Source organism: Brienomyrus brachyistius, chromosome 6 (assembly GCF_023856365.1).
Source record: "Brienomyrus brachyistius isolate T26 chromosome 6, BBRACH_0.4, whole genome shotgun sequence".
Classification (NCBI taxonomy): Eukaryota; Metazoa; Chordata; class Actinopteri; order Osteoglossiformes; family Mormyridae; genus Brienomyrus; species Brienomyrus brachyistius.
The window spans coordinates 19,514,233-19,536,574 of NC_064538.1; the positions used below are offsets into that span (position 1 = coordinate 19,514,233).

Sequence of the window (22,342 nt, forward strand, 5' to 3'; positions counted from 1 at the left end):
TAATGTGTGTGTGTATATATATGTGTATGTATATATAATCAAAATGTATAAGACGAAACCACATAAAAGAATCGACGGAAAGGATTTTCATGACAACCGCTTTGTGACGTATGTAATACTGACGTAAGTAAGGATAACACTGCCATCTAGCAAGTTTACCTGATATTGCACTTCAAGAGTTAATTATCCATGTACTGTGATGTCCTAGGTTAAAATAATGTAGTGGGCAGGCATTCCTAAGGCCTTTATACCTGAGTTCTAGTAGAGCATATTTCCAGATGACATTTTCAAGAGTTTGTGTGTGATATGAGAAAAAATAAAGTCAAATATATGACTGAGCAAAGACTTTTACCTTTACTATTCAAGAACACCCCTCCTATGAAAGCAGCCAACGGTAACAGCATTTTTGAAGGTAATTCATAATCATTTTCAATAACCACTTAGCGCCATTGTGGTCAAATGGTTAACGCAGGAAGAACACGGATAAGGGACAAAAAAGTCTTGAACAGTATCACAGGGAACACATCTTTATTTCATTAATGAAAAAATCGCTCATTTTAATCAAGAGATAGATGCATATGACAGTTACGTTAATGATATGCGATAAATTACATGGGTTATCGAAGATGGGAGATGGCTAGATATCGTTGTGTTGACGAAACCCTGAGGTCTTTGAAAACGTTGTATCAGTGTTTGTGTAGAGTGGCACTGGACACGTGTTGTTCCAGCTTGCACTGGGGCGACAGATTTCGAAAACCTGATCTACCTGCCCTCTGAGTTGCATGTGAGAGCTGTGTTCAAAGTGCACGGGCTTGCCAGTAAAGCGAAATGAAGATCAGGCGGCTAACCTCCTTCAAACATGAAGCTGTAACGTTATCTCTCAGTTTTCTTTAGACTGAGATGCCGTGCTAGTGTGTTACAACCAATGATGTGGCAGATCCTTGATTTGCATCTGAGCTGGGTAGCCAATAGGCAAATGCGAGCGTGCTGGATACCATGCACGATACGTATTGGGTTTTAAAATGACCCGTCTAAGTACATGTGTGCGTGCTTTTGGCCGTTGACGGTTCCTGATGTACCGTGTGGAATCCGGTCTGGAATAGCTACATAGACATCTTATAGATGGGGACGGGTAAGGGGGGAGCACCATCTCAAATCCTGGGTTTTGTAAAGGTGCAGGAAAGACCAGGTGATCTCAGCAAAGGCAGAGGTTTATTTGGGGCTTGTGATGGATAAGATACAATGATTAGATGCCATGGTCCATCGTTATTAATGGTTGGGGTCTCATGCAGCTTGGACTCGAGGTGGGTGGCCCCCTGGCAGAGCCTCGCTGGCACTGGGCCTCGTGCATTTTTTTAGGTGGGACACAGTACTGAAAAGAAACAATGCAAGACATCAAGGATGATGACCACCCAGCTAGGGGTGACTCTAGCAGGTTTTAAGGTAGGGGTGGCATAATTCTTATGAAGGGCCCAACCATATAATTTGCCAATGATATGTTTCAAATCGGTGAGTGAAAGTGGAGGGGGCACTCCGGTGGCCAATCAGCTTTCAGTTGGGGCAAGTGCCCCTGTGGCCACGCCCCTGGGGGGGAGTGGCCCACTGCGGAGGTGTTACCTTTCAAAATGTAGTCAGTCAGCAGTGTTGGCACCTTCTCGCTGTCTTCCTTCATCGCATAAAGAACTGCGAGACAGAGGGACAGGAAGGTGACAGACTGACTGAAAGGACAGGGGAGGATCTTTTACATGTGGGCAAAATGACTACAACAAATGTCATGAAATGGAATATGTCTCCTCATTTAACTCGGATTAGATGTACGTGTGGATCGGCAACGAGGACCGCAGTTATGGACTTACTCTTCGTCAGCATCTGAAGGTCCTCTACCGTAGGAGGGGAGCCGTTCTTCTCATACGGTATCACTGTGTTTAAATACTACAAAAGACATGAAGGGATTGCTGTGCGTAAATACGGCAAAGACAACAGGAAGCAACCAGAAAAAGCCACCAAAGAAGGAATACAAGCACCGCATGTGGGTCAGAGGTGAGGCTCACGTTTAGCGTGTTATGGGTAAGAGCAGCATAATTTAACATTTCTTTACTACACTGAGCATTGATTGAAAAAAAACTGTAATGTGTGAATGTGTTGCCCCCTTGTGTTGCTTCTGGGCATAACAGGACATGCAGTCATGGGTCTTCGAGACGCAGCAAGGTTTGTTTACCTGTTTGTCTGTCCCTGAGTTCCCGAATGTCTGCCGGATGCCCGTCTGGAGGATATTGGACAGCCCCTCCATACTGAACCGCTGCAGCAGTGGAGGGAAGAGGCAAGTCAGTTTGGGGTTTGAAACCTCAATCATACACAGCTTCCATCTCCCGTGTGTTACCACCGGTGCTACAGACAGGGGGCGCCATAGGTCAAGAAGAGAGATCATGGTGGATTCAAGGAGTGCCTTTTGCAGCCTGGAGAAGGACGGATGCAAACGGGAATTTGAACTGCGGATTTGAGGAGCCGAGGACCAGCTCCAGCCAGGAAGCCCTGTTACTGGAATCCCCTTCGAGCTGTGGGAAGGATCGCTCCCACGCCTCCTAGCTTTACCCATAAGTGCAGCTCAAGGTTAATGGACCATTACTACTGCTGCCTCCGCTCCCTGCTCATGGCACATAACCCTATCAAAGCTCTTCACCCAGGCAGCGTCTCGTCCTCCAGAGATCGAGCCTTTTAGTTTGGGCGGTGGAGTGTGACTCAGCAAGTTAGGCCTCTGTGTTTATGATGAGAAGGTTGCTGGTTTCAATCCCCTCCTTGGCAAAATGGCCATAAGTCCCGTTTGGATCTTAAGCACAGCCCTTATGTTCCAGGAATGCCCAATAAATAGCTGACACTGCGCTCATACACCAAGTTTCACTCTCAGTTGTGTACGTCTATACATATATTAATGTGTATGTATCAAAGGAGAGCTTGATGAGGTCTACTGTATGAAAAGACACATTCCAGTGAAGCTGTACTTCTGCAAATGGCAAATAATGTATCATTTCATTTAGTTCTTTAAGTTGTACTCAAACCCAGCCCATGCCCCCTTAATCTCTTGCAGCACCTTGACAGGCATGGATCCGGACTTTTCCGCACGGGCCGCCCCCTGCGTAGTGGAGCCCTTCTCGCGGCGTCTCCGCTTGCCCACGTCCCGCTGTTCCTTCTGCCGGTTCTGCACCTCCATCAGTGCCGTGATGAAGCTGTTCTTCACCTCCTTCTCGAACTCGAGCTCGTCGCGGCGGGCCAGCTGCGTCACCAGCTCCTCGGAGTACTCGCGGATGGCGGCCTCCATGCGGCACAGCAGCTCCAGGAGTGCCGAGCTGGGCATTAGCCGCAGGCCTGCACACACGTGCATGCAAAGGGGCACATTTTGCATTTTACACACTTTCTATATGTGCTGTCTTGCATCTACTGTTTGCTTGTATTTTTGTTGTATTTTGTTGTGTTTTTTTTATCCAGTATTTATTATCTAGTATTTATTGTTCAAACTCTTCTTTCTTCTAGCTTACTGGTTCCATTTTATGTGTGTGAAATGACAATAAAGTGACTTGACTTGACACACTCAACACAGCGTCAGACACATCTTCCTGTCCCAGCATGTTAGAGAGATCAAGGGATTCTTCTACCAGTTCAAGAACCTCGTAATTCTGTCAAAAATAGCTGAAACGCATCCAGTTTCCATAATTGATTTATCCAGCGGCCCCACTGCCTGTCTGAGATAAGCACGCATGCTGTACCTTCGTAGGAGCAGTTGTTATTGGAGGCCTTGGACAGCACACGAATCTCCTCCAGCAGGGACGGGTTGGTGGGCGGCAAGGAGTCTCCGGTCTCCTCTTCCTCTTCCTCCTCCGTCTCTCCTGGATCTGGTGAATTCTCCATCATCTCCACGATCTCCTCGATCACCTGTGTAAGGCAGACGGGTCCGGTTTTGAAAGCCATTGCCAACCAACGAGGGTCACTAGAGATTTAGGGGGGGCTGAACCTTTACAGGAGAGGGGTAAGTTTTTAATAAAAATTAATGAGAACGTACTATTTAAACTAATTAGCGCACATCTGTTTGGGGCTGAAGGACAAACAGATATAGCGACAATCCTGTTGCTAATGCCAACCACCGCCCCCACTCCCTCCCTGTACCCTCACCACCTTCCAAAGCTGTGGCTGATTGGAGGAAGCCATGGAGATATTATTTCACCTCAACTTCAAACCTCGTGACTTCTTTGGACTGCTTTATCGATTGGCTCCATCTCCTCCACCTTGAGCCTTAGTTATTTTTAATCTTTGCTTTCCTCACCTCCCCCTAGCAGGTGCCTGTAACACATTCTCCTCGTCTGAGAGCATTCAAGGGCAGGGAAAGTACAGTGCTCCACAAACCTCCTGTCCTCGGGCAGCCGGGCTGTGGCTTACATAGCCTGCCCTAGTATCCATCCATCTGGCGCCAAAGCTGTACCGCAGACATGCTAAACGACCATGATGTCATGCCTGTTTGCGTCATTTTTCTGCATTCTATCCATAACATGCCACAAAACAACAATTTAGCCAATTTAACACTAATAACTCCCCACCTCACCTCCACTGTCTTCTGGCATTCATAATTTCCATCTTGTCACACGCTCTAGTCAAGGGTCTTAGGGCAACTCTGTGGTGAAAGGCGCTATATAAACATTTACTGAATTGAATATAATTCCCGACGGTCACCTGATCGGCTGTAATCAGCGGTTCCTCATTCAGGCAGTTGGCCATCTCGTTCTTCTCATTCATCTCCTCTTCCTCCTTCTCATGGATCTTGAAAGGAAAGCGTACCCGTCAGTGACTGCCTGTCTGTCTGCTCTGCAGCCGCTCCGTCGTCTCTGCAGGCCACAGTTCCCTGCTGCTCTCCGTCCCTTTGTAGTGCAAGTGTTATGGGAGGGTGACGCTGCCTCTTTAGGCTTCCAGCACGTTCAGAAGGTTATTATAAAGTTTGGGCCGGTTTCTCTGTCACGCCGGTCACTGTACGCCTCCGTTACTGATCCCAGCGTGCAGTAGTGCAACACTGCAGTAGTGACTGGCACGTTCAATCTCCAGCACAAACAAACAACTGCGAATACAGAAGATTAAATTGTTGATACAATTCTATCCAATTCATGAAATATTTTCTGTTATTTCAGTGCTCTGTTGTTTCCGCTTAAACTCTTGAGAGTGATGTTCTTTGGCTTGATGTGGAAAAAGGCCTGAGTGCCTTAACAGCGAATTGCCGTCCGTTACGCTCCATCAGTAATGGCTGATTCCGATTGTCCAACATCGCTGGCCTACTTTTTTCCAAGTACGTAACTGTGCTTTTTTCTTCTCTCAAAGACAGACCCAGCTTCCTCTCCCCCGTCTCCCTTGGGGGGACATGATAGGAGCTGCCTTCTGAGCACAAAATTACATGCCACTTTTTCCACACTGGGGCACCGGACACTTGGCAAGTCACGGAAGTGACATTACAAAAGAAGAACAAGCTATAGTTAAGGTTAAGGTTCTGCTTAACCTCTGTATATATTAGCTGTAGATTTGTTGAGGTTTTCAATGAGTCTTTTTCCAAGATATTTAGAAAACCTCCCAGGAAACTGCCAATGCGATTACACATCTCTCTATGCCTTAAAAAAATACCACAATATAATAATGTAAAATTTGATCAGACAGGATGTCTATCCTGCCTACACGATGAATTCACTCCTAAAGGGGGAAGCAGAGATCACGAGTGCTTACAGTGTTCCCTTGTGATGCTGCTTATCTTTGTCAGACACTGCTTGTCCTTCTCAGCCTCTGTTCAGAATATACACAACATACGTGAAGGATGTGCTATTTACGTGCAGGTCTGCAGCTTCCACCATTGGCTTGGGTTTTAAACTTCCCAACACTATTTACGCTTACGTTGTGTGTTAATGTTAATTTAAATTTTTTTTTGCACTTTTCCTGTCTGCCTCCGCACCACATGTATATATTTAGCACAGTGGTCCCTTAGAATGTTGTTTTGTGCTACTGTATGCTGTGTTACTGTACATTAAGCCCTACTTGACTTGACTTGAATAGAATCATTTTGGCTCTCAGGCTCCGAGGCCTTTCCCTAAGCCTGGGCCCACCTTGCAAATGAGTGAGAGCAGAGAGGGGGGGGGGGGGTGGGGTGGGTAGGAGAGGAGTAAAGAGGCAGGATGAGAGAGAGCAGAATGGCAGGTGATGGATGTCTGAGTGGTGCTGAGGAGTCAGTACACTGCGGCTATACTCCTGCCCCCCCCCAGTCATCCTACTGGAAAAGAAGACAGGGAGGGGGGACTGCAGCTATAGCCTGCAGGCATAATGGCAGCACTAACAAGAACCCCCCCCCCCCCCCCCCCCGGTGATAGGTCGAGTGCTGCAATCATGCAATCAACATCAAGTTACACCAGGATCACTGTATGTCTCATCTCAGTGAATTATGATACATGATAATGGTCAGATGTTCTTTAGTGGCAAAAATAGTGGAAACACTTAAGCTCCCAGGGAGCGCACATAAAATTTCAACCCTGTACTGTAAGTTCTGGATAAAAGTGTCAGATATATTAATAAATGTGTGCATGGTTATACAGAATAAAGCCTACCATCATATTTATACAAGAATGCAAAAGAGAGCGTGGAGGCAGATCGGACACAGTTACCTCCTGATCGGAGAGGTTTCCATTGAATCCCTCTGAGTTGGGGTCGTCCCAGCTGGAGCCAGACGAGGGCAGGTAATTATCAGTCAGAGCATCCCACACGCTGCGATGCGAACGACAGTCAGATGTTATCCCGCGGTGGCATCCCGCTGCTCAGTGCAGACGGCAGGACTTAAAGGGGCAAATCCCGGTAATAATTTCTCACTATAATTAAAGGGTCGACCAGAGTGCTGTCGCCCGTCGTTGTCAGTCATGTCAGAGCCCATGAGGGAATTAGACAACCACCGCTGTGGGTCACTGTCATCAAAGGTACGATGTGACAATTTCTTATTGACTTTATTTGTATTGTTACTCTAGGAGTCAATAATGACAACAGAAATGACGGTAAATAAATGCAAAGAAAGCAGAATATATAGGGAAAAAAAATCCAATAAATAAGGAACATGTGTGGATTCTTAACTGGACATGCGCAAATACAAATAATCGAGAAACAGCACCGACACACAACTGTTCAAAACTGCCATAAGATGATTTAAAAAGAAACTATTTAAAAAAAAAACCACAATGGACGTGGATGGTTGGGGCTCCCCCTCTAGGTTAGGGGTGTACAGCTATATATCAAGAATTCTTCATCAGTGGGGTGACGCATTCACATTCATAGTAAACTGTAATGTTTTTGAAACACTAAATAAATAATTCACAGACTTCATATCCCATTGGCTCATGTCTAAAAACTTTGATGAGCCAATGGCTGTTGAGAGCCAAATGGTCTTTGTCTATGTGGAGCAATTCCTCCTTTTTTGGAGGAAGGGGGCTTCCTGTACATGTAGACACCAGCCAGGGTCTTTCGTGGGAACGTGCTGCTTGCTGTGTGGAATTTGACACAGGAAGGAGGTCAGCTCCTCCTTTCTGTACCCTCTCTTTCGACTGGAGCCCTGAGGCCACTAAGTGGCACTGGCCAGCACTACAGGGAACAAGTGCCTTTTGAAGGCCAAGCCGTCCGCACCGTCGGCTCATTTGCATGCAAGCGGAGCCTCTGGTCCTTCAGGAAGCAGAAGCTTGGTGGTGCAACGTGCTGCACAGAGGCAGGAAAGCAGCGATTTTCAGGAAGAATAACACCTCATGCACTCGATATAGTGTCTTATTTTATAGCCTTGTACTATTTTCTGTTTATCTGTTATTTTTATTCTTCTCACCGCCGCCCCCTCCCATTTTTACCTAATTAGTTAAATTTTACTTATGTATACTCGCTTTTTGCACGGCTGCGGGAGAGTGCCACATTTCTGTATCCCTGCACCAGTGTACTATTGTACCAGAGTACCATTATAACAATGTGACAAATAAAATTTTGAATATGGAATCTACTGCATTTCAACTTCAAAAATTTAACGTTTTTCAACATTCTGATAAAGAAATATATTAACCTGCTTTATTCCATTTCAGCCACGGATCAACCCTGTCAGATATTGTTTAAAGAATTTTGTAGTTGTGTTGTTATAAATAAACAAACAAACACAAGAAAAATATATTACCATGTTTAATTGTATTCCATGGTATTTTTTCCACTATGGAAAAAAAGAGTTATTCTTATAAAGAGAGATAAATTGCGACCCTGTCTTCCTTTTTAGGCTTTTTAAATTAATTTAAAAATCCTGTTTTTATCAACCCGACTGTATATACTGTAATATAACATATTACTGCATTCTATGGTTATGGACTTTCTTATAAGTTTTATGGACATTCTACATTATTATGCAACAGTGCTTATTTTTGTTTGGATTTCAATATTTAATATTGACTAATTTTGCTACGAAAGGATGAGATAGGGCTGATCTGTTTCTGTAACAAGTGAGGTTATTTTTAGACACCATTCCTGCCTTCTGGCCCCTGGCAAATCAACTGTTTGCTGGTAGCGGAAGGCACGGGCGGACTGGAGCAGGCGAACCGTGCGTGAAAACAAGAGAAATGACTCTCTCTTAGCAAAAGGAAGTCAGCTGTAAGGCGGATCCATACAGGTGGCGGATGGCTCGGTGGGCCGTGCGCCTGTCACATGATCACCCTCAAGGCCAGAATTAACCTTGGAATCTCACAACTGAGTCAGCTGGGATTTGGGAATGTGGAAATACAGTCCGCCCTCGAAGAAACAATGCAGAAAAATCTCACGTTTCTCTATTATAAAAATTGAAAAGGTGCACCTTGCCCAGAATCAAAGGCAAGATGTCTCAGAACAGTAGTAGGACCCACAGAGATGTGTTAAGCACATCAGAGTATGGATATGCTAAAAACATTTAGCGACACTTCTAATGTAAAGAGGTAGGAAGGCTGCCGGCACAGTGCACTCACTCTTCGTCCTGCAGACGTTCCTCGTCCTCCTCTGTGTGGGAGTGGTTGCGCACGGGGGCCAATCCCTCGGTCTTGGTGTTGTAGTTGTGGAAGCACACGTTGAGTTTCTCGTCAAACTCGTTGACCAGGTCTTCCATAGACTTGAAGCTCATCATCTCAGAGAAGTTCTCTAGCTCTGAGAAGTCTTCCCGGACCAGGGGCACGGTCCCGAAGGGACGTCGAGGTGCCTGTTCCACCTCTTCGTGTCTGCAAGGCCTCAGGTCTTCGAACTCCTCATCCAGACATACAAGTGGAGCCTCCATTTTGTAGTTGTCACAGCTTAACATAAAGAGAGAGTCCTGAAATAAGAGCAGACATCATAAGGGGAGGGATCAAAGACCTTTCAATGGTGGGAAGGTTTTACATGTTCCCGGCAACTGTAACTGGCAAAAATAAAAAAAAAACATAAATCATTTCAGTATTCCATCAGCTATTTATAACATTTGGTATCTGCACCTCTAGAGACCAGTAAAACAGTAAGATGAATTAGAGTTGTATTTGCAGTATTAAAATGCATTCACTTGAGAAGCACATTAATTAATTTTCTGTTTAACCGTTTTTTTTTTTTCTAAACCAAGCCAAGCTCTTGAAAAAACATGCAAAGACAGAGTCAAAAGATGGAGATACATTGTTCTGTAGGAAATGCAAAAGTGCTTTGGAAGGGCAAGATCAAATTCAGAAATGCATACAGTGAGGATTTTGCTGATGAAGCAAAGGACCCCGGAATCAGGGTTATGAATAAACCCCAGAAATTATATATGCCAAAGCCAGGGCAGTTGAAAGCATAGCCCTTAGGCTACCATGGCCTGTTACCCTTGTCCTGCCACTAAGGAGAAAGCTTCAAATTAAAGTGAGCTCAAAACTTGCCTTGGCAACACTGAAGGACATTCTGTTCTACCAGTTGGTGCACAACGCCATGCAACATGCATTGTGTATAGATAGATATCAGTTTGGAAGAGCGTTCAACATGTATTTTAAGAAGAATCGAGGTGGGGACAGGGATAAAATGTCAACTACATGTTGTAACATTGTTAAATGAAAAAAAAATCCACAATCCAGCCAATCAGTAACATAATCCCTGTTAAGATTAGTCACAATACAGTGTGCAGTGATATTCAGAGCTGTTTATTATGGCTATTAATCAATACTGTTATCAATATTTTACACGAGATGTTTACATCCATCCATCCATCCATCCATCCATCCATCCATCCATCCATCCATCCAGTCAGGATCACAGGCACAAGGCTAGGATTTGATGGGATGCCAATCCATTGCAAAGCAACTGTATGTACATTTAAACAAAAACACTTAAATGGAATTTAATATTTATATAAAATATGAATGTGGTCAGCTCTCTTGCCTTACACATCTGAGAGCAGAGTTTGAGTTTCTAGCATGGCTCCACGTGTTTTAGGTTTCTGCTGACTGGACGTGTGCATGTTCTCCCCGTGTCATCATGGGGTTTCCTCTGAGTACTCTGGTTCCTCCCCCACAGTCCAAAAACATGCTGAAGTTAATTGGAGATGCAAGATTGCCCATAGGTCTGCAACCCTGAATAGGACAAGCAGTTACAGAAAATGGATGTGTGTGTGTGTGTGTCATACCTTCTTGTAAAACAAGACAGATTCTTGTATATATACAAAGATATATTTCTATGATTTGCCTGTTATATATCTGAAATACATCACCATTTTTGCTAACCTGTCTTTGCTAACTCATATATTTTATATCTTCAAATCAGGGCCGCGTCAGACCAGTTGTAAATGTAAAGCCCATCTTATTATTTTAACATTATTATTAATCTAAACCATATAATATTTTTTTCTGGTATTATTATAGACAGCACTACAGGACTCTCTTGGGCTGCATGAACAACAAAGAACGTTTTAGATGCTTATCTGGCCTGGCAAAAGGAATGGAGAGAAAATGCATTGGAAAGCAGACCCCTCCTTGCTGCCTCATTACTCAGCAGAGACTCACTTAATCAAAGGCAGGTGGCACTTGTCTGACTTCCTCCAGGTCCCCACATGTATTTGGTGAGATGGGCCCCCACCAAGCCTGATGGGACAATAGCACCAAATGCATGATGCATGTTCTGGGAAATGCTGAAAGAGCAAGTGGTATCCCCAAGCACAAAGTAACAGGCCCTGCTCTGAGATGCTTGTCACTCACAATAAAAACAGATATTTTAATTCAATATTAAATAATTAGCAGATTTTTTTTCTTCTGCAGGAAGTGGCTTTGGAAGCCATTTGAGATGCCATTTATAAAATGATGTTATAAATCATTTCAATTGGCGAGCTATAGCCCAAACGTGGGTCTTGGGGCTATTTTCATTGCACCCCAGAGTGTGTAATAAAAAAAAAATGATTTAAATTTTTTTTTCTGATGCCATTTTTTTTTCCACGGTGCACAAAGGATTGTGTTACTGCTACTACACAATAGTCTATTTACTATTACTGTGCTATTTTTTTGTTCAATAAATTTGGTTAAAAAATTTTCAAATTTGGGTTTGACTTAATGATCAAGGAAATATGTAGGTCTTGAGAGGCTAAGCCATTTGAGAGCCACTGATACAAATAACGTCATTCTTGTTTGTTTTTCCTCATGAAGTCCCATACAGCGAACAGCCCTAATCCTGAGCACACAGCGTCCAGAGCGTCAGCGTACGTCGTGTGTAAAAACAGAAGCAGGGATTGTCCGAGACAGTGGTGAGACGGTCTCGTCACCTCTCATTATTTCTCGAAGGCGTGAAAGTGTGGAGAAAGTAAGTGGAGTGAGAAAGGAGGGTTTGTGTGTCTCTGTGCGCTTGTGTATGCGTGTGCGTTTGTCACCCGGCATCTCAGGGAACAAGGTTTTTTGTCTTTCCCTGGACCCAATCCCTTCTGCACACCAACCGTTCAAAACAAAGACACTGATAAGATCGCCGTGGGTCACAGAATTGACCACGTTTGGCAGAAAGTACAAATAATTAGTGTAGAAAATGGAGTCTGAATTACATCTCTGATTGCATCCACATATCTTGATGCAAAGACATTACAATAGCTGTCACGTGTTGCAATTTTTTAATTGCTAAAAGACATATGCTTTGTTAGGATGAATAAATGCTAATTAAATTAATTATAGGTGAAAACCAGTATTGTAAATTCATGCATTTGTGTGATGTTTCATTCACATCGATCAAGCGCGTTGGAAAAAAAAACGGCGCACATGACCAAGGTGCAAAACAAACCACATGACAGGGGGGCTACAGAATGTACCAGCAATGTCCAGCGACCTTTCGTTCCCAATATATTCCACGTCGAACGCAACAGAAGGGCCAGTGCTATAAGCGCTAAGTCCCCGGGAATGACATCACGCTGAAGTAACGTAATTATCAAATGCTAATTCTGACATTCAAGGCTGCCGCCTGGAAACACTGAAAGCAGTATGTTTTCAAACATGGAAGCCGGCTTTCACTGGAGACAGAAGACACCAAATAAAACGGTTTTACCTCGCTACCGGCAAACGGAAAGATAGAGAAAACCAGAGATGGTTTAAGTCAGAGATGAGTAACAGGAGAGAGATCTGAGTATGTATAGAGAGAAACAAGGTAAAATGAGGAGACAAAATGATTAAAAAAAAAAAAAAAAGGTTCCTCGGGGATGGAGATGGTGCCTGAACCTATTACCTGCAAATGAACGAAGGAGTCCTCGGGTTCTGTGGCGGCGGGTATGGAGGACCTCCTAGGCGACGGAGATGTAGGCTATGCCACCCTCATCTGCTGCAAATCCCAGCGCTGGTGAAACGGCGGCAGTCACGGGCATCCCCTGTCCGCTGAGCCACTAGGGTGAGGAGAGACAATGGCGGAGCTGTTTCTCTGCGCCCCCCCCCACAGTCGCCCCTGCTGCTTGGCTGCACGCTCTCCGTCTCCGTCTCCGTCTCTTAGCTCGCAGGGCCGGTGCTTGTTGTTTTTGAATCGATAGGCAGCAGCTCTACTTAGCTAGAGAGCTTGCGCGCATCCCTACGGCAACTGACTGAATTATCCCCCTCCCCCCTCCCCCCTCCCTACGTCCCCCATCTCCCCGCCTCCTCCCCCCCCCCCGCCCCACCCAGCCCCCAATCCCCTCAGTATTAATGAGTGGCGGGGCTGTGGATGTGAGAGAGGCTCACCGTGGATTCTCGCGGCCGTTCCCCGTCGACGTGACCCCCCGATGACACTATTATCCTTCCTGGTTCAGGCTGTCTGACCATCATCCATAATGCCAATGTTTCTGATACTAGGAATAATTTGGACTGGGTACATAATTAACTGTATATGTGAAAAGCAAACCAGCATAATTGAATAGGACCACCTTAGTTGGGCCATGATTGAGATTCAAAACCCACCTCAATGTGGAAGGGGGGGGGGGGTGTCATTATTAAATATGCATGTGGGGTTTGTGGGGAATAGGGATATGAGGGTTGTGGCGGGTCAGAAAGGCGACTGAAGCTCTGCCGGACCAGAACAATTGAGGATAAGGAGTGCGGGTGAAGGAGATGTTTGAGTCATCGCTGCCCTCCTGTGTCACTGTGTCCCCCCCCCCCCATATCACACTGCGTTGTTCCCGCTTTGGCTCGGCTGGTCCCTGCATTGCCGCTAATCCCTGGCTGGGGTTAATCTGCAATGGAGATGAGTGGGCTGTTAAAAGCCAGCACTGGTATATATAGCGGCATGGCGGAGACGCGGGGAGTGCTGTCAGAATGCTTTACGCGCAAACGCACCCTTCTGTAGTCTGTGTATGGGGCCCGTGCGGCTGCTTAGCGCCTCCGTTACGCGCGGTGCGAGGACAGCTCTCACAGCAGCAGGCCCGTGTGGCTGGTTGGATCTGGCCAACTCATTATTCAACGTGCAGGATTGAAAGGATCAGCAAGACAGCAAGGCTGGATATCACGTGTGTGCCTTCAGAGCAGTGAGGCAATCACCCCATTTTCATTAGCCAGTAGCAGCCTTGTCTTTTTTATCTAAATGCTTTTCCCAGCAGTACAGCATATATATATATATATATATATATATATATATATATATATATATATATATATATATATATATATATATATATATATATATATATATATATATATATCATTAGTACAGGTATGTGTTGACTCTGTACTTTCCACTCAGTGGGGCGAGTGGAGCTTAGGAACTGTAGCAGCTTGGATCAAAAACTGGTTAACAGACAGGAAGCAGCAAGTAGTTATTAGAGGCACAATGTCACAATGTTCATAGTGGGGTACCACAGGGTTCAATTTTAGGACCACTACTGTTCCCAGTTTACATTAATGATATTGACACCAATACGTACAGTAAACTGGTTAAATTTGCAAACGACACCAAGGTGGATGGTGTAACAGATACTGATCTAGCAACGTAGATGCTACAACAGTATCTTGATTTAATTAGCGACTGGGCTGATACTTGGGAGATGAAATTTAACATAGATAAATGTAAGGTAATCCAAGCAGGGAGCAGAAATATAAAGTACAGATATTTTATGGGTTCCACTGAAATAAAGGTAGCTGATTATGAGAAAGACCTCGGTGTGTATGTTGATGCTTCCATGTCTCACTCTCGTCAGTGTGGGGAAGCAATAAAAAAGCCAATAGAATGTTAGGTTACATCTCTAGGTGTGTGGAGTTTAAGTCAAGGGAAGTAATACTACGATTATATAATTCCTTAATAAGACCCCACCTAAAATATTGTGTGCAGGTTTGGTCACCATACCTTAAGAAGGACATTACTGCCTTGGAAAGGGTGCACTAGAGCTACGAGAATGATTGCTGGTCTTAGACGAATATCTTATGAGGAGAGGTTAGCTGAGCTGAATCTGTTTAGCCTCATGCAAAGGAGACTAATGGGGGACATGATCCAGGTACATAAGATTCTAACAGGTCTGGATGCTGTTCAGCCAGATGGCTATTTAAATATTAGTTTAAATACTAGAATTCGTGGCCATAAGTGGAAATTAGTGGGAGAACATTTTAAAATGAATTTAAGGAAGCACTTCTTTACACAGCGTGTAGTTAGAGTATGGAATAGTCTTCCTGCTAGTGTAGCACTGGCTAAAACCCTTCGTTCCTTTAAATCAGAGCTAGATTTTAACAACTCTGATCTATTCCCCCCAAGTGAGCTTGATGGGCCGAATGGCATCCTCTCGTTTGTAAATTTCTTATGTTCTTCGAACTACAAGAGTTCCCAGTCGAAACGGCTCAGAAACTCAGAACCTGGAACCTGGAACTTTGTGAAGTTTGGTGGGAAAGTGCCTTATGTTATACACTGTATATTTCAAAAGATAGGAAACATCACCATTATAATGAAACTGCTGTTTGTACGTAAGCTAGCTGCAGACCTATTGTGAGCGTGTTCTGTTCTGAGCAGGTTAAGAGGCAGGAGAAACCCTCTCTGATTCCTAACTGGGGAATTTTTTTGCTGAGCTTGGGCACTGGGCCTGGCAGACACTCCGGCAAAGGAGCTGCTGGGAATGTGATGTCACCCTGGGGAAGAGACGTCACTAGTGAGAGGCCCTGTGGAGCACATCATCCTGTACACACTGTGTTTAGAGTGCGGCCTTCTCCGGGGGAATAGATCAGAGTTCAGTGCTGGGACCCCCACCCCCACCCCCAGTTCTGTGTCAAATGGCACAAGCAACAAAGCCACTGCAAGCCTACAGAGTATGATGTGAGTGTGATATGCCATCCTTCATCATGCTATATATTTTTTATCTGTTACTTGAGAATATATCCACCATTCTGGAAGGGGTTGCTTTTCCTCCTGCTTGACCTTTGACCCTTAGGGTGGGGGAATCTTTTCCCATGTGATGCATTTTTCACTTTGGGCATAGATACGCCGGCATGCTCTAGGTGAGGCTTTTACTTAGATAACATCGGTTCACACTGAAAATGTAATTTCATATTTAGAATGTTCAATGTTGTGTTCATCAGTGTTGTTTTTAATGTCTAGGTAAGGTTTTGAAAGGTTTTGCTTTTTATTCACTAAATCTGTCTGTGGTAGCTCATATTTCTTTTTTAAATTGTAGCTTTCAAACTGTGGAAACAAACTCTTTGTTCATTTAATGATAGAATGAATGTTGATCAATATTTTTTCAGAATCAAACTAGTTTTAAATGCTTTTATTTTGTTTATATAGCGAGCATGTATGTATTTTTTCATGATCAGTGGTTCCTACAATATTTTCAGATTTCAAAGGAAAAGATGGAAACAATATTTTTATCTGCATAGGCAGTGGGAGGGCTGGAACCCGCCCAGGGGACAAGGAACATCAATGGAATGCCAATTGGAAAATATGTGACGTATGTAACATAATATTATATTACGTACATAACTCAGGCAACTAGCGTAAAGAGCAATTAAACTTGCGTAATTTACACCATTTGCGCAAACCTTATAATCTGACTTACTTATGTCATTCACGTTACTTAAACAGCGTGCACATCGTGAGTAATTTTAGATTAAATTATTTAACCGCCACGACCCTGACCAGGATAAGTCGTTAGAAAATGGATGATTTATGCAGTTTGCATTTGTGATAAAATTTGCTTATCTTACTGAATTTACATAGCAGTTTATCTAATAGCTGCGACATAACGTGGCGATAAACACAAGATTTAATTATTGATAGCAACGGTTGCCATTCAGTAGCGCCCAGAAGGAATATATCGGATGAAAGTAAAATCAGAGGCATCTGCGTCCTAAGCTAGTTACCTTTTAAATGTGTTTCTTTGCGGATGCAGAATTTACATAAAATAATGGTGAAACTAAGCAGGATCTTGCGGATTTCTGTGTACCTGTGTTAGCATATTTTAAGGATTTTAATTTATGAAAGCAATGTAGTGTTTTATTTTATGACGCTTGTATGTGTTTTATTTGAATATCTGCCTTATTACATGCACGCAAAATTACGATGATATCGTATTTAAAACACATCGCTTTGGAATCTGCATCACCAATGTAGCGAATTGCGTACATCACGGTAAAAGATTCTTCACACCATTTTGTGGCCAAATGTTCAATGTGTACACAAATTGGACACAATTAATGTTCAAAATAACACATCGTTTATCGTTCATAAAGGGATGTTTAACAACGTTTTACTTAAGTAGTATTCATTTCAGTTAACATATCTGTATAACCATTTTAAAATGAACTATATGTTAATTAAAATATTACACTAACGGAGCTTTGTTTGAAACAACATTTTGAAATTAAAGGTTATAAATATTCGAAATCCAGAAGTAAGTAGTATCGTCATGCACGCCCCCAAGTCATAAACTGGTGGCATGGAAAGGTAATGTAATACAGTTTTAAACAAGGCTTAAGATATATATAATGTATAGAAACATACAGATTTAACATGCCGTAAACTGCGATATTGGCGTAATATACGCAAACTGCGCAAACCCCGCTGCCGTACTCAGTAAACACACAGTTTACAGTATTTTCACCTTGCGTCAAGTGCGTATTTTTTTCTTATTTGGGTGATTGCAGAAGTTTACATGTTTGATTAAATTAGCATAACTTGCAAAACATCTTGGAAAACAACCTAGTCTATCTTTGTGCCCCAGGAACACAATAGGTGAAATACAAAAATGAAAAGTGTGTTTTGCTGACAATGAGAAATGAAGTAACAGATACTGAGGATGCATAAAATAATAGAATCAGTACATGAAACAGGACTTTAAAGTAAACAGCTAAATCATAATCACAAACACAGATGCGATGGTGAGTCACATTGAGTTGAAAGCCAATTAACAGCATGCATGTGTCAGCTGTGCAATTCAGAGTTTTCAAAGCGACATGAGGGCGATAGCAGAGGTCCGAAAAGGCCATAGTTGGTGTCCAAATTGTACTGCATCAGCAAAAATGAGCAGTGATGTAACGAGAGGGTATTTACTAAACACAAGAAAAATATGGCCTCAAAATTTAGCGCAGAACTGAAGCAACATCCCCATAACCTAATTTAAACAGAAACATTGTTAGCCTGACAAACTGGAATTCATGGCAGTGCTGATCTTTTTCTAGGATCTGAATGGGTTTATGGTTTGTTTGTCTAATGGCACTGGGTCAAAACATTACTATAATACATACTACTATACTATAAGCATCTAAAGACTCAAACACAGTGCATGTCTGACATCCTGTTAACTGGCTGTGTGCTGATGGCATGGTCAAATTCTAGGCTGTCCTTTAAATGCACTTGTTAACCGTTTCATCCCATGAAACGCAGCAGTATTTAATGTGACAGAATGCCTCGAATTTCCTCTGCTGTTACAACTGCTAGAGGTTACTTTGATGAAACAAAGAAATGACATTTTCTTGCTAATATGCGTCCCCAATGGTGAACATACTCTAATGATATTTGTCAGTAAAGAATATCGAGTGCATTTTTTAATACGTGTTAAGTGAGTAACATGCAAATGTGTAAAATCTCAGTGCATGCAAAAACCTTTTGTTTAATCTTTTAATTAGTTCTGGGATGGAATGCAGAAGTTAATGCCTTACTTATATTCTTCAAATACGTTTTTTCCACACATTTCCACAGAATACTTTCATTTAATAATGCAAATTAAGCAAGGCAAAAATTGGAGATGCCTAACTGAGCAAGGAAACAAATAACAAGCACAGAACAGTAAAGCTACACACACACACACACACACACACACATATATATATAATGGCATACTGGTGTATACCTTTCTACCAACAGTATAGATGGCAGATTTAGATGTTCTCTGCATCACTGACCATATAGAGAAAAGTGCAATCAAACATCTAACTCCTCCCCAGAGGATCTGTGGCCCAGTCCATGTGTGACTGTGGCATGTCAGTTTTAAAATATACGGCCCCAATAATTTAACATATATCATTCTCTGCCTACGAAGCCCGTATCACGCACAGGTCAGGATGATTTAATGGATCTTGACCATGCCCCTGACATCTTATTGTTTAAAAAGTGTGTGTCAATTAGACGGCTCCCTCCTCTACTGCAATGCGAAGGAACAGACAGATCGGGTTGTGTGTCTCGACTACCACTATTTCATTGCCTAAGACTAAATGCACCAACAAATCTCATAGCCACTTAAATTCAAGTTAGACTGTTACACAGCATTATTAACATGGTGGACATATTGCTAAGGCAGCATGGCAGCATAAAACCTAATCTTGCTTCAACAGATCTTAAATTCTAAGGTTGCTGCAAAGATATCTTAAATTTATATACAGCATAAAGAAACAGTTCTTTTCCCTAATGCTCTCTCTAACTAAACACTGGAGGAATATTTTACAAAAGTGGCATTCCCCTTATCATGTAATGCCAAAACTAAAGAAGAATGCAAAGATAAACAAGAAGGGACTCAAAAATAAGGTCATGAAAACACACAAAGATACCAAGTATGTACAAAAGACCAAAACTAAAATGTGTAGCCCTAAACCACCAATAACACAACCTAATCATTAAACTCCTCCTGTTTCTTCTATATAGAGAAGCATCCAATGCTTTCCTTGAGGGAGGCGGGACTTCCTTCAACTGAGCAAATTAGGAGCCTCTTCAAAGGCTATTGGCTCATAAGATGAGAAAGGCTGGTTCCAGTAGTCAGTTGATAGAGTCATGAGATCTAATGATTACCTCGCATGATCATATAATGACCAAGAAATATGGGGGCATTTTACAGGAGTAGGTGCCCTCTCTGCTGCAGACACTTCTTTCATGATGCTGAGATGGTAATGCTCTACTACAGAAAGTCAGCAGTGGCTTCTTGAACACCAGGATCAACTCAAAAGCCTCCCATTGCTTCCACAATTACCAGATCTAAAATCATTGAACCTTTATGGTAGTTTCTGGAGTGTATTTCCATGTTCCTCATCCTTCAAAGACCTTCAGCCTTTGTTTCTTAATCAGTGGTCCAATATCATTTTGCACACGTTTCAGGCCTTGTATGACAGCATTCCAAAAAGGATTGGAGCTGTTCTGAAGACAAAGGGTGGCCCTGTTACTTATTTTATGCTTTATATAATTGTATTATTACGTGTTCCTGTTATTTTGAACATCCTCTGTGTATTTGTGCATGTGTGTGGGGAACCAAGCTCGGACTTAATGATATCTGTGGTTATAATGGCTCTGATGTTTGTTTCTGAGCCAAGGTGATCATATGTTTTGTACTGTATCGTTAACCTGCCACTTTCATTTCCGACCTTCTCTGTCTCCATGGCTCCCGCAGGCCTCTGTAAGCTGACAAAGCAAAGAAGTGCAAATGCTCTAATGCAACTTGCCTGTGGTAAAAGACTCGTAATTAACCAGTGGTATGGTGAATATTATGAACTAAGGTTTCCCAATTTTGGTGATCTGCTGTACAAGTCATCGTAACACAAGTAGGAATGAAATTCTTCCTTGCAACTAAAATTACACTGGTATGGTGCCACCCCCCCAAAAAAAAAAAAAAAAAAAAAAAACATAGAGGCTGCAAATCTGAATCTAACCGTATCTTTATATCTGTGCATTTTAATGGCATGTTTTTTATCACACCATATACTCTGCATTACTGCATATACACTTTATACATGTATTGTACGTTACGCAGGAATTTATCTTTGTAAAGCGCCCCCAGTGATCAATTAATTTGTACTTTAAAATGTATTGTGAATGTGACAGTACTTTGCAATGGGCCCATTCAGTGGTGCGATCCTCCAGTGGCGTAGATGGATGTGCCAGTATTGTGTGCGTGCTTAAGGGGGTGGGGGTGCGGGGCTGGTGTGGCCCCTGCCAAGGCTGGAACCAAACCTACGCCCTTGTGCTATTCCATGCCCTGCTCCTCCTGATCCGGACACAATGCTGTTTAAAATGCAAGACAAATTAAGATTAAGATAAAGAAGAGTTAGCAGGCAAATAAGTATCATATATCTCTATACACATTTAGATGGCATTTCCATTAACATTCACTGTTTTAGCCAATTATAAGTTTTCTGCTTCTGGCCAAATAGAGAACATGACATTATGAGGACTATATGCTGTGATGCACATTATTGTGCCAAAAAAAGACAATCAGTGAAGGAGGGACTACTGAAGACCATAAATGGCATCATCACCCTGGAGACATTTGATTCGCCTGGGAGTCAGGGAGTAGGGTCTGAAATTGGGACAAGGTTAGGGGGTATGATGCTCTGCATTCGCAGGCAGAGATGCCTAATGATGAGGACTTCATGTTACCTTGTGCTCAGTAATGGTTATTCTGCACATCAGCTGTAGATGCAAAGAGCTGATTGCAGTTCTTAATATAACTGTTACATTCATTTACTATGTTCAGCAGCACAGATAAACATACATTTAGTGCAAACCAGACAAGGCGCGAGGATGATACACCTAGTGCAAATCCTATAGAAACGGAGGAAATGGAAACGAAATGAGTATTAGGAAAAAATAAAATGATAATAATGCTTTAATAAATATGGTATTTTAAGAATAGCATATATAAACCGTAATTCTCCCCTCCACACACACTCACCCCCACACACCTTATGATATTCTATTACATCTTGAATTTGTAGGGAGAAAAAAAAAACTAGCAATGACCTGATTTTTCATAATAAGCTCCCCCACCTCGCCCCCCCCCCCCCCCCCCCCCCATTCCCGGGCTTCTCTATTGTACAGAAAGGATTTCAAATGACGGAGGCCCTGTTGCCATAGCAACTTGACTTGCACAGCTGAGCATTGCACTTGAGGTGGTTGCTGTGGCGAGAACCGAAAAGGGGAGGGGCACCCTGCACTCCCCCTCTGTTCCCTTGGATATGAATCAGTCAAGCCCAATGCAATGAGGCCATCAATAAAATTTGTAGTGTTTGCACAGTTGTCATGTACGGCTCCGCCGTATAGAAAAAGATGACAGAGACACATGGCTCCGTCATCAGGCTCCCTGTCTGTCTGTTTGTTTATTACATGTCCGCATTACATTTCCCTCCAGCCGCGTCTTTGCAGTGGAGTTAATGGCTTGCATTCCAGGAGCTGGATTTCAGCCTTTAACCTGTCCATACACATTAGATGTTGACAGACTTTTTGGAAGGAATGGTAATTACTGAATGAGGAAGCTCTGCTTCCCAAAACACTGTGGTCATCACATCTTAATACACTGCAGCAGCAGAATGCAGCAGGCTTTCATCATCAATACTTCCTTTAAAAGCTTAATGGCGTTATCTACAATGTACACAGACTCAATTGACTTAAATGTTGCCTCAGGCAGCATAGGACAGGAGCA

General features: G+C 42.9%; 2 protein-coding genes across 3 annotated transcripts in view; one reads left to right on the forward strand and one right to left on the reverse strand.

Moving 5' to 3' along the window:
• The window catches only part of mmp9 (matrix metallopeptidase 9), a 278,561-nt gene that overhangs the window by 225,785 nt on the left and 30,434 nt on the right, over window positions 1-22,342 (forward strand). The window lies entirely within an intron of this gene.
• On the reverse strand, window positions 512-13,082 carry fez1 (fasciculation and elongation protein zeta 1 (zygin I)). Of its 2 annotated transcripts, none has more exons than XM_049017731.1 (10): window positions 12,730-13,082; window positions 9,018-9,355; window positions 6,678-6,729; window positions 4,720-4,806; window positions 3,762-3,927; window positions 3,089-3,363; window positions 2,219-2,299; window positions 1,857-1,932; window positions 1,618-1,683; window positions 512-1,372 (listed from the first exon to the last, which is right to left on the reverse strand). In XM_049017731.1, exons 2-10 carry the CDS (start codon window positions 9,341-9,343, stop codon window positions 1,356-1,358), a joined length of 1,146 nt encoding a protein of 381 aa, XP_048873688.1. In that variant the 5' UTR covers window positions 9,344-9,355; window positions 12,730-13,082; the 3' UTR covers window positions 512-1,355. The 2 variants fall into 2 exon arrangements, with proteins under 2 accessions (XP_048873688.1, XP_048873686.1); XM_049017729.1 differs by having other exon boundaries at window positions 6,678-6,777.